At 37.0% G+C, this 12,879-nt stretch overlaps 1 protein-coding gene across 1 annotated transcript in view; it reads right to left on the bottom strand.

The window, feature by feature from the left end:
* Positions 1 to 3,659, bottom strand: part of LOC121406062 — a 6,910-nt gene extending 3,251 nt beyond the window's left edge. Inside the window, exon 1 of the mRNA XM_041597070.1 lies at positions 3,555 to 3,659. Coding sequence (XP_041453004.1) covers positions 3,555 to 3,614 — 60 coding nt within the window. The 5' untranslated portion in view covers positions 3,615 to 3,659. The remainder of the gene's footprint in view (positions 1 to 3,554) is intronic.
* Positions 3,660 to 12,879: the final 9,220 nt, after the last annotated feature.

Below are 12,879 nucleotides of genomic sequence, written 5' to 3'. Positions count from 1 at the left end.
TTAATAGTTAAAAATTTGTTAACTGATGCATCCTATTATAGATACAAAAGTGCTTGAAATGTCCAGTTTCAGACCATAATATCATCAGATTTCGCGCCCTCATTAGGCATTAATGAATAAAATATTTCATTTCGCGCTGAGCAGTAAGAGGAATAGGAAGACAGTCATCATTTTCATATGCTGACATGTCCTAAGGATGCCACTTCCTATGTCAAAACTCAAAGTAATTATAATGAAAAATATCAACTCTTTATTAAGTGCGATCCTATCCATCTCACATTTTACTTACAAAGTGCTTGAAATATAAAGCTGAATCGACCTTTTTCAGATCGGAATATCAAATAGTTTAAGCTCGCGCTTCGCGCTCGCTTTGTTTTTCATGATTGAAGATGTATTTAGAATGCCTAGAATTGTGTTTTTAATGAAACACGCGCGCGTATGTTTATTCAGATACTCAACTTGTTCCCTATTTAAATCATTATCCAGTTTCAGATCACAATATCAAAAATTTTCTGCTCGCGCTTTGTTCTCGCATTACTAATGTAGGAAGATCCACTTTTACTCATTCTTTTAATGATTTACAGAAACATGAACATGATAAATAGTGTCCAGTTTTTAGGTCTTAATATCGGTCTAAGGTCTACATATTTTTCCGCTCACGCTTCGCGCTCGCATCAATTGTTTGGTTATATAGCTATCATGTTCAGGATTACAAAAATTTATTAAAATTGTCCATTCTTTATGTAGAAAATTAAAAAAAATTCAGCTGGCGCTTCGCGCTCGCATTGATTGTTGACATATGTAACGTCTTCATGACAAAGTGCAAGCAATCCTTAACTGCATGGTACCTTTTCGATAAGTTTAAAACGTATAAACAAAAAATTTCTGCTCGCGCTTTGCGCTCGCATTATTAATGGAAGATACTCAATTACTCACCCTTTTTATTATTTACAAAACATGAATAGATAAATCTGCAACTGTAAGTCGCTTTTAATCCAATCTTTGGGTGGTAGAAGTACTCAGGAGACCTGCATGTTATGCTGCAGTCAGTCGGAGGTCACATGGTAAGGTCAAAGGTCATTTTGTGGTCAACGTTAAAGTTTACGTGCAAGACTCACTTATGACTAATATTATTGAACCCCAATTATTTAACAATGAACTTTTGATAAAATTCTGTTGGGTACCGTCTATATCGCGATATTTCTGGTTATTTTTGCAAGTGGGCGAGACCAAAGCTTATGCCTTCATTTTAAATATCATTGTCCTTGAAACGTCCATAAGTGTTTAGTGTTTTGATCTATTTAATAGGCAACAGACTTTCAAAATGTTCACTATTCCATTAAAAATCACTATTGACACCAGACTTCGAAGCACACACTTCGAAGTTTTGAATAGGAATGCACTGATTTAAATACTAATTATTTCCTTTCATGCGAATCTATTTTATTTGGATTATTTGAACCATTAAATCAATCCACCTCTGCAATTATTTTCATGTTTTGTTTGGTAGACAATTCATTTTATGTTGTAAATACAAAGAGTCTCTCCTGAGTTTGAAACTAATTTAATTATATCTTATCTTATAAACTCGATCACTGAGGAAGTAATTGCAAAGAAGAAAAGCAAACCCTATAACGACACTATAAAATGGCAAAACATAAATGAATATTTTCCATTGCAATATTGTAACCACTGAAGATTATTTTTTTAATAAATTGCAATTTGCGAGCTTGTTTTATCTTCTGTTAATGCTGTAGGAGTGTAGTTATACGTTCGGTAATGTAATTCATGAAAATGTCATATTTTTGTTTTGTTGCGCTATAGCCCTATACCCGGTGGTGCCGCCATGGCGACCAGCATGGACTGACGGGTAATAAACCCTCGGTCTATGGATCGTCTATAGAACAATTTATTTCCGATTTTATTATGTAACACACTTTATCAATGTTCTGATTAAGAAATGCAAAGCATGTTTTTTATATCTTGATTCTTTTTTGTGACGAATAAAAAGTGCAAAGATAAAAAAAAACGATTTGACTTTACTACTAGGCCTATTTGAAGAACAGGGCCACCCCCAACAAAAAATTGATTTGAATAAAAATAGAAAATTCCAACAAGCATCACACTAAAAATTTAATCAAAATCGGATGTAAATAAGAAAGTTATGAAATTTCGCTAAATTTCACAACACAGTCATAATCTCTCACGGGATCCTACCAATTCATAAGTAAGTATTTTAAACTGGGCCTGTCTTACAAAGAGTTACGATTGATCCAGTCAATCGTAACTCTATATGGAAATCCATCAGTGTCTTATTTTTTTCTGCAGGAAATTTGCACAATGTCTTTTGTAAACAGAAAGAAGCACATCGATTTTTTAAAGAAAACAATGAATGCATAAATATACATCATAATACATGTTGACGTTGCTGGCCGTCCATAGTTGTGATTGATCGGATCAATCGTAACTCTTTGTAAGACGAAGCCCTGGGCCCCGTTGTACAAAGAGTTATTATTGATCCAATCAATTGTAACTCTGGAAATCCATGAGTGTCATAATTTTTTCTACAGGAAATTGGCAAAATGTCCTTTGTAATCAAAGGAGAACACTCCGAATTGTAAGAAATCAATGAATTTATGAATATGGATTCATATCTAAAAATTTTTAACAAACATGCATTTCAGATGTTGACTTTGCTGGCTTTCCATAGTTACGATTGATCGGATCAATCGTAATTCTTTGTACAACGGGGGCCAGGTCTTCAACGGAAGCAATTGTATTTAATTCCTCAAAATAAATTAATGCATCACTAAATAGATAATGCGTACGCAAAGCGTGGGTTGATATAATACACTATGAGAAAAAAAGGAGAAAATTTGCAGAAAAACAAGATTTTATAGAAAAAAAGATAACAGAATCATTCTGTGAATTGCTTTTAGAGGAAGTTTTCTGCAATTACTGAAGAGGTCTATTAAAAACAAAGACAAAAAAAAAGTTTGATTACTGGAAATTTGCATAGACCAAGTACCAGTTTTCTGTGATTTTACACAATGCATGTAAGATAACAGGGTTTCTCGAGACTCTGCTGCAGGAACTTCGGAATTTTTAAAAGAAAATTATATAACGGTGGAGACTATCAGTGATTGTAATAATAATAATCCGCATTTAAATGGCGCTTAACACATCAGAACGACATCTCTAAGCGCTTTACAGATATATTATTACCCCGGTCATCGGATCCTTGCATGCCCGCATACAATGTATGCAACTTCTCCACTCCCTGGGGAGCATTCCAACAAGAGTTCCAAGACTCATTTGCTAGGCATACTACATAGGCTTTCACATCCTATCGGGTACCGGGTATTTAACACCTGGATGGATAGTGGCAAAGTGTGGATTAACGCCTTGCCAAAGGACACTAGGCCATGGTGGGATTCGAACACACGACCCTTTGATTACAATCAGAACCGCTACACCACGGCGCTTCCACGGCGATTGTAAATAAAATAATCTAGTAAAATTAAAATATAGTTGAAAGCTATATATTCACTTACATTTGTCGACGGGACAACCAAGCCATGAACGGCCAACAAAACGATCAAAAGAAGCTTCATTTTATTCTGTAACGATTCCTTTACTTTCAAAATATGGCATTCAGGAAATATGACACAAAGTATCTTTGGCATGTTTGGTATGCCCATTTGGAAATATATATGGATCATTCCATTTCAAAATAGGGAGGTACTCATGAATATTACAATTGATCGCTTGATTTCACAGACCATATTTTTTTCTTCACAAAAGCAGGTTTTGAAGCCACATATATTAAAGGGCGTAGGCGGGGGGTGCACTTGCACCTTTAGCATTTTCAGGGTGGTTTATGATTACGCTTGGATGATCGGAGAAATTGTTTGGGACAGAGGCGTCGATTTGGGGGGGGGGCATGGGGCGATCGCCCCACCAATGAAAATATTGGGGTGGCAAGTATATCGTTTGCCCCCCCCCATAATTCCGTAAGTGCAAAATAAAAATTATTTTGTAATTTTGCAGTACAACTATAAACAGAACACAGTGCGCTTAGAAACACCAGTAGTAAGCGCCTTATAAATGTTATGTATTTTCATTATATTCCGCGCGGGGAAATATTTCCATCTATCAATGCAATGTTTGTAAAGGTAGGCCCTACTTTTACGCAGGAATCTTATCATGAAGGCATGGCAAACCCTTTTTTCCATAGGCGGTCTATTATCAATTCTAACAAACTACTTGAAAACCCTTTACATGACAGTTGATAAAAAAAAATCGGCTCGAGATTTGCGCTCGCATCGATTGTTAAGAATTAGCACATGCATCCTATTTATATTAATAAAAGTGCTTATAATGTTCAGTTTTCAGGCCTTATATCAACACAATTTCGCACCCTCATTCGGCTTAGATTAGCTAATAAGATAATACATCCACGAATTCTTAATGATCATATTCTTCCCTTTTTCAGATTGGAATATCGACGAGTTTCGAGCTTAGGAAGAGGAATAAGATAGACATCATTTCCATATATGAAGACATTATGCCTTTAAAATATCCCAGTCCTAAATCAAAATAACACCAATTATAATATGCTAGCGCCTCGCACTCGCATCATTTATTCATTGCGATCCATATCCACTTCACAATTTCCCTACACAATGCTTGAAATAGTGCATAAACTGACTCTTTTTCAGTTCGGAATTTCATATTTTTTTCAGCTCGAGCTTAATTCTTGAATTTTTGACTTTCATATTAAAAGAAATGTATTTCGAATGCAAAGAATCCAGGTCACATTATTAATGTTGGAAAATACCCAAATACCCATCCTTTAATGATTCTCCTGAATTTGCAATATCATATACCTGTATATATTTTTGTATATACAGAAAAGGGCTAGAGCGTCGTCGATCCAGCGCTGCACATCGGAGTATTTCATTTCATGTCTATTTCGAACAATAGAATGATGGATGGATGGATATGATCTACTCCCCCTTTCTTCCTTTTTAATCATTTTTTTTTTGGGGGGGGGGGCTGAAGAAAATATCAGATGCTTTTTCTAATTATTTATCTTTATCAATGGATCCAGGATTGGATAACTAGGTTGGGCAGTGGTATAGAAAAAAAAAATTGTGTCAGAAGCCATTGGCTATGGAACGCCTATTTATCCATTTTTGTAACATATACTATCGAGAGCACCCATTATTATATTTTTGGAGATAGATTCTGATATGGGTTTATCAACTGTAATCGAATTTCATTCTGAAGTAATTCAGTAATTGTTATCTATATGACGAATCAGTGGATAAACGGTTTACCAACAGAGGGCCCAAAAGGGGGGCACAATCTTTCTTTGGAAAAAAGTCTGACAAGAAAGAAAAAAAAATTATTCCCATATCACTTTTATGTTGTTGTACATGTTGAAAAGGTTCATCTCCCCTTGACGCCAGGAGGCCAATTCGTTTTCTCTCTCTCTTTTTTTTTTTACTGAACCGGGACTGACCCCCCCCCCCCCCCGCCCAGTCTCTCCCCTGCCGACCCACTTTCATAAAAAAACACATTATCTCACCTTAAAGATCTTACTCTATATTTTGCAAGTAGTATTCTTTTATCGTAACAAACATGAACTATTGTATGCCAAAATAACATTATCGTACGCAAATAAACATGACCACGCCAAAAGAGAGTTTACTACAGAGCTTTATTGTACTTCACTAATGATAAAAGATATAAACCTTGATCATCCGAACTTTGATCTCAAAGGCAAAACTACGCCCTGTATATAATGCGACCCAATATAAATCAGATCGTGTAATGTAACTACATTTTTTACATCTTACTTGTAACACTTCTACATGTTTACATCTTACTCTTTAAATGTAAGATTGTGGGCCCCTTTTTGGTGAGCCCTCTATTGGTGAATTATTGATTCACCGATTCTTAAAAATAGATAGTCATTACTTAATCAATTCAGAATTACATTCAATTACAGCCGATGCCCTTGTTTTGTTTGTATATTATGGATCAAATCATCATACTTTCACAATCAGTTGTATGGGGTGGTGTGAGTGTACACCGATTCATGTATTTGCCTCCCCCCTTGCCCCAGTTTTGTTTAACAAATAACCTTCAATTCTTAAGTTCAATATCAGGGGGCCGAATCCCGGGGCCCTGGGGACGTTTTTTTCTGGGAGTTCTGACGTAAATTTGAAAAGCCCTATAAAAAAGTGTCACTACAAAATAAAGGTCATTTTGGTCCCGAGAAATTCGAACACCCCCCCCCCCCCATCCCCGCTTCCCAGGCCCATGTCGATTCCCAATGATTTCTCAAATGGAAGATGGGTATTTGTGGACAGGTAGAAATACAGGCGATGCCTTGAACTACATTGTAGTTTTTCTGAAATAGTGCTTACGCAAAGCACAACTCGAAACAAAACAGAAGTACGCCATCTTCTGGTGATATTTCAATTCCTTCTAAAATTTCCGAGGAAATGGTAAATATGTTGAGAAAGCAAGAAAGAAAGTGGTAGTGGTGGATCCAGAGGGGGTGGGGTGCCCGCACCCCCAATCCTTGATATAAAATTATGAAAATTTGAAAACAGACAATAGAAAGGTGAAAAAAGGGAAAACGAGGCCCTGAGGCTCTTCCGTCGATGAGAGAGGGTGACAGGATAAATGAGTTTTCTTCTCTTTTTTTTGCATGATTATGAAATGTAAACTTTGAGTATAGCTGACCTAGTGGAACTGCATGGCGAGTATAAAGGCTTTGCGGTAAGTGGTAAATTTGAAACGACTATTCTGATTGGTTATTGGCCAGCCCCTTGAACAAAATGTGCGTGAAACACGGATCTTGATTGGCCGTGAGAGTGTAAAGACTTGCAGAAATTTTTGAAGAAACTTGGAAGCGAGGGAGCAAAGCAACCGAGCTTGTCATGAACGTGATAAAGGCGCTTTTTTAAATTTTGCGTTTTCTTAAGTGAGATTTTGTGATTTAAAACTTGCCGTAACAACAATTTTGACAACATTTTCCAGTCTCTTTTCTGAATGCTTGAGCAATATAATTTTCTTTTTTGTAACTGGTAAAGTAATAGTGGGCACGGTGGGTAGTCATGTGAAAAACTGATAACCAACAAAAAATGTTTATATGGGAGAATTCGCATACATTCATAATTCCGAAGCTTCGTTATTTCGAAGGATCGTTGTTCCGAAGGTCCGTATTTCCGAAGGTTCGTAATTCCAAAGGTTCGGTAGTCCAAAAACGAAATGAGGTTCGTAATTTCGAAGGTTTGGTAGTCCGAAAACGAAATGAGGTTCGTAATTCCGAAGGTTCGTTAGTCCAAAAACGAAGTGAGGTTCGTAATTCCGAAGGTTCGTTAGTCCGAAAACGAAATGATTAACGAACCTTATTTCGTTTTCGGACTAACGAACCTTTTGAACAACGAACCTTATTTCGTTTTCGGATTATCGAACCTTCGGAATAACGCCACAAATGTTCGGATTAACGAACCCTTTTACGTTTTCGGATTAACAAACATCGAGGTATAGGCAATTTACGTGTTATGGAATTACGAAGTGTTACCGGGTGAATTAATGGTGAAAATGTTGTGTCGTACGGAACTCAGAAATGTCCCCTAAGACACGCAATATCTTCACCTGTAATTCACCCATGAGCAAAATAATTTTGTTGGTTGTCGTTTTTTTTCATGACTATCCATAAGTAGTACATTATTATTAACACAAAACAAATTTAAGTTCTTTGTTTGGACAGCAGGTCGAAAAATGTTGTGAAAATGGCTTGTTTTTCTCACATGGAATCGCCCAATAAAAGGATTTCGTTCACACTTTTCGTTGATTTTGTGAAAATTGTCAGTAAAAAATGTATGTTTTCACATTTCTGGGGGAGGGCAACCTCCTCCCCCCCCGTTCTTGAGTGGCCGTGACCATTGATTTTCCAATCAATTGTAAACGTGTTCGAGGGTTCTGATTTCTATGTTTACAGATGATAGAGTGTCAAAATTAATATCTAAAGTGTTTATTTAGAATAGTAGGCTACTTGAATTATTAATGCACCTTTGTCACATCATTATCATTGTTATTATAGGTGAGCGGCCAGAAGCCAAAAAGTGCCTTATTTCTTGACTTTAATCCCCCGGCTGGATCAAAGCAAAATCATACATCAAATTAAAGGAAATTTCCTGAATTTTCCGGAATTGGGAATTAAAAATGCCGTAATGTGTAGCATCACTATGGAAACCAGCCTTGAACAAGCCACGCCCATTTTAGATACTGATTGAATATTTATCACGAATATTGAATTTTTACTTATTAATTTAAATTATCAGATATTTTTTCTTATTTTCAAAGGCTAGATCTACTATATATTGTAAGAAGAATTACTGAAAAACAACTTAGCATGAATTTTATGAACATTTTCTTAGAAATTGTTGCCTAGCAACATAACTTTCCTTAGCAACCATTTAGCTCCTTAAGTTAACCACTTATTTTTCCATTTCAAACCAAACTTTTAACTTTTTAACTAGGTTGAATTAAACCAAGTAAGTTACACCAATGAAATTACATAAATTATTATTTAAAAATAATATAAAGAACTGAAAACCCCCATTTAAGCTATTGAGAACCTCAAATTAATTTACTATGCTCAACTGGACACACCCCTTCACATCGTACAAATCGCCATTTTATTGTTCATTTTGACTACATTGTTACATATACATGTACGTACAAGTCACATACTTTATACTATTTTGTGGTGAAAAAGTTGATTGAGTGAATAATTCCTGATCAATTATCTTGTCTTCAATAGCACAGCAACAAAATGACCATTTCACATTATCCATGGATACCAATTTGTTGCCTAGCAACGACTATTTTCCATAGCAACGACTATATTAACACTCTTTTCCCTGGACAAATCTGTGGAAAATAGTCCATTATGAGCAATAATACTGAAACAATTATCAATTTAGATGTCTACAAACTCGTTTTCAGTAATCATTCAACAAACTGTCTATTTTATAGCTTCCATGGAGTCAAATGTGTTGCCCAGAAACAATATTCCCTAGCAACGGCTATGTTACCACTCTTCATCTCGGCTAAATGTGTTGATGAAGTTGTGCCTTAGAGTAAAAATATTGAGAGAATTAACATGTCATAGTTTGTTATCGATAGGCAAACAATATTCCAGATTTTACCATTATGTACTGACACAATTTCATTGCTTAGCAACGATATGTTTCCCCCTAACGAATTTGGGGGAAAATAATCCACTTTTAAGTGTACAGTACCATTTGTACAATAATATACCTACATGCATACTGGCAATGGTAAATTGAAGGACACCCCTTCGTTTCTTTATCGTTTAAAAAAGAGCAGCTTCAAAGAGAAATTTAAATGTTTTTGCAGATAAAAATAGAATAATATGGTTTGGATGATTCATAAACTGAAACTGAAATAGCTGCTGGGTACATAGCATTTTTCTTTCTTTTTTAGTTTGCTACAGTAGGTATAGCATTGATGATATGATAAAATGGACAACACCACTATAATTTAGGCACAGTCCCTGATTAAAACTTTGATCATACAGTGGGCCTTCACCTAAGGCTTGTACAGATATTTTTTTTTCAATTTCAGGGCCCTCCTATACTAGTACTCAATTAGGTCATTGGCAATGGCTTTTGGCTGCATATTTACATGTAGATTACTTTCTTCGAGTGAATATGGAATGGTTAACAAATGGATCTCTCTTGTCAAATAGTACCTAATCACCCATGCATATCCATCTTCCAAAGTTGTGTCTGTGTTGAGGTTGTAGCCCAAAGATGCCAAAGCTGTGAGTTCGACAAGTTTCTGATGAAACTTTAATACTATTAATAGGTGTCAGAAGTTTAATCACAGGGAATTTATTATGTCACTTTCAATCTGATAACTGTCAAGAAATCAGAAGGATGAAAGTATGAAAACTTTGGATCTTAAGCCTTAATATGGTGTTTTTTACCCGATTGCTAAGAAAGCATGAATGCTTTTAAGCAAACAACCAGAGGACCGACGGCTTAATGTCCTCTCCAAGACCTGGTAATTAGGGTGTAATAAGGATGTGCCTTAAAAAAGAGCACTAATACACCAAGTGAGAATCAAATCCAGGTCACCGGAATCCGAAACCCCCGCTCTATCATGTCTATTGACTGAGCTATCCTTCCGATCAGGCCAAGAAAAGGACAATAAAACCATTAAGGATAGAAAGGCTTACTAAAGTGGGAGATGTTTTCTATGTCTAAGTGTCATGTAATATGTCATGAGGTTTGCACACATCTGCTGAATAGAGACAACCAGGGTGGGGCATACAACGAAAGTCCCAGAATATAGAGAGGAGGCATATCAGCTTATGTAATCTTTGATGTTGTCTTTCGGGTATTTTCTGCTACAGCGATAGTGTCAGTGACTGCGATGGTCAAAAACTGATGCCTTGAATACTCAGTTTAAAAAAAGATGTCTGAAAGAATAGACAAGGATTCCTCTCAACATGCATACATATGTAAAGGACGTTGACATGGGTAAAGCTTCAGAAAACAGGTGCAGATGCCTCTATTGTCATGATTGTTGGGCTTAAACTAACGCTACTGTTCGTTCCATGGAGATTTAGATCAATGTAAATCTCAAACACATCCATGGTATAAGAAATATTTCTGAGAAAATATCTGAAACTGAAAATTGGGATGATACCCCTACAGTATTGGTAAAACATGCTGATACTAATAATACAAATACAAATGCATCTGCATTTGTAATGATGATTTGTTCAAATGATAAGGCTGGAACATTTAAATTACAGCCATAATTTTGTATCACTACTTGAATGGAGTAGAAATACATTGAATTGAACAGTAATCTCTAAAGTAATAATCACTCCTCAGTGTGCCAAAACGGACTCAGTGATGATCTGGCAAGTTTAACTCCTTACTGTGCTATAAATCATCTCTGTCCGTTCCAGAAAGACTCAAACTTAGTGTATTCCACCTTAAGAACAGAGAGCAGATCAAAAACTGAGGGTCAGGTGGTAACAAGCCAACCTACCTTGGCGTCATTGTAGACCGTTCTTTTTTCATACAAAGAACATGCTGCCAAAACAAATGTAAATTTGGAGCAAAGGAATATAATTCTGAAGAAGCTGGGAAACATATGGGGAATTGATAGATGCCAAATCTCTCTGTACCACAGCTCTGACTTTATGCTTCTGCACTGCTGAGTACGCAGTCCTTGGTGCTAAATATTGACCCCAAATCTTGAATGGAGCTTGCAGAGCCATCACTGACTGCCTGTGACTAAAAGAAGTGGGTAATCTTTACCTACTATGTATTATTGCCCCCACCGTACGTCAGATGAGAAGTCATCAGCACAGATGAAAGAAAAAAAAAACAATCAAGAACATAGTTTTCCACTCGTCATTCATGAGCCTGCAACGAGACTCAAATCTAGACACAGTTTTCTCTGCTCAATAGAATCCCTTGATGACTCTGCTCGCATAAAAGCGTCACCCACTGGTCTAACAATCTCCAGTCTGTGATGCACAATCTCACTTATGGACTTAGTACGTTACTCTCCAGGTCCAAGTGAAGAATGGCCTACCTGATCTTGTTGAACCGCCTATGGGGCTACAATAGGATTGAAGAAACTTCCTGCAACTGTAAGGATGATCACAGGATACAACACTTTTTTGGCATACCCCTCCTACCAGAGCTTTGAACTGCCACTGCCTTTGCCACTGCACTCGATTCTTTCCACAGAAAAACTACATGTAGATCTTGTACCATTATCAGGACATGACATCTTTAATGAGCTAAGAAGTATGTCATTAATTATCTGACTGGTAGAATACACCTATTTATGGTAATCTGACATTTGGGGAAAAAAATATTATTTGGTCATGGGTTGTTGGATGGGGGAGGGGACAGGGACTTAATTGGTTCCTGATGGGGTTGTCGGTTAGGCCATGGACCTAGGTCCATGGTGAGGCTAAAACTTTGCTGAAAACGGTGCCTATATTCTGAATGTTAGTGTTTTAAGGGGAAATTTACAATTTGTCAGTGAAAGAGCAAAGATATTCGATGCTAACAATCTTACCCAATATCTACATACCCCCTTAAAAAGCCACCTATTGGAGAGACAAACTCCTGCACACCTTTGCTTTCATTTGGTCATAGTGTACTGAATGATTTTAAAGGGCAATATTTGCGCTGTGCCCATCTTCTCGGGTAACGACACAAGTCCTTTGTAGTAGAGGGTTCAAGCAAGATCTGGCTTTTGGGTTGAGTGACTCCAGATCTTTGGCAGCGCACGGCTCTGGTAGGAGGGGGGGGGGCAGACCAAAAGGTGATCCTCTCCTCAGTCGTAGATAGTGTCTGCATCCCTGCTGTAGCCCCGAACTGCATATTAAGGACTTTGCACCTTTTTGTTCCAGACCATATGTAAGACATAGCCATGTAAGGCATAGCCAGGATGGCCAATTGTCATTTGAACCTGGGGCGTGATTCGTAGGTCACATGGAAAGCTTTTGCGTCACAGACTGGAGGTGGTTTGTCCCTAGGGCGATCCTTTGACTGTGTGCATAGCTATCAAGGGATTCAGTCAAGTGAAGGAAATTGTCTTGATTCCAGTCTCTTTGTGTCAGGTTCTTAGTTAGAGTGGAAGAAGGACATCTTTTTTGCTCTTTTTTCCACCCGTGCTGATACCTCTATATCTGGGGGACTGTGCCACACAATAGGTAAAGATCATCTACTCTTTATGGTAGCATACAGACGGATTACTTGGTCGTCTGTATAGATGTTAAAGAGGAGTTGG

The sequence above is a fragment of the Lytechinus variegatus genome, chromosome 19 (genome assembly GCF_018143015.1).
Source record: "Lytechinus variegatus isolate NC3 chromosome 19, Lvar_3.0, whole genome shotgun sequence".
Classification (NCBI taxonomy): Eukaryota; Metazoa; Echinodermata; class Echinoidea; order Temnopleuroida; family Toxopneustidae; genus Lytechinus; species Lytechinus variegatus.
The sequence above is the reverse complement of the archived record's forward strand: the minus strand, read 5'-3'. Positions and strand labels throughout refer to the sequence as shown.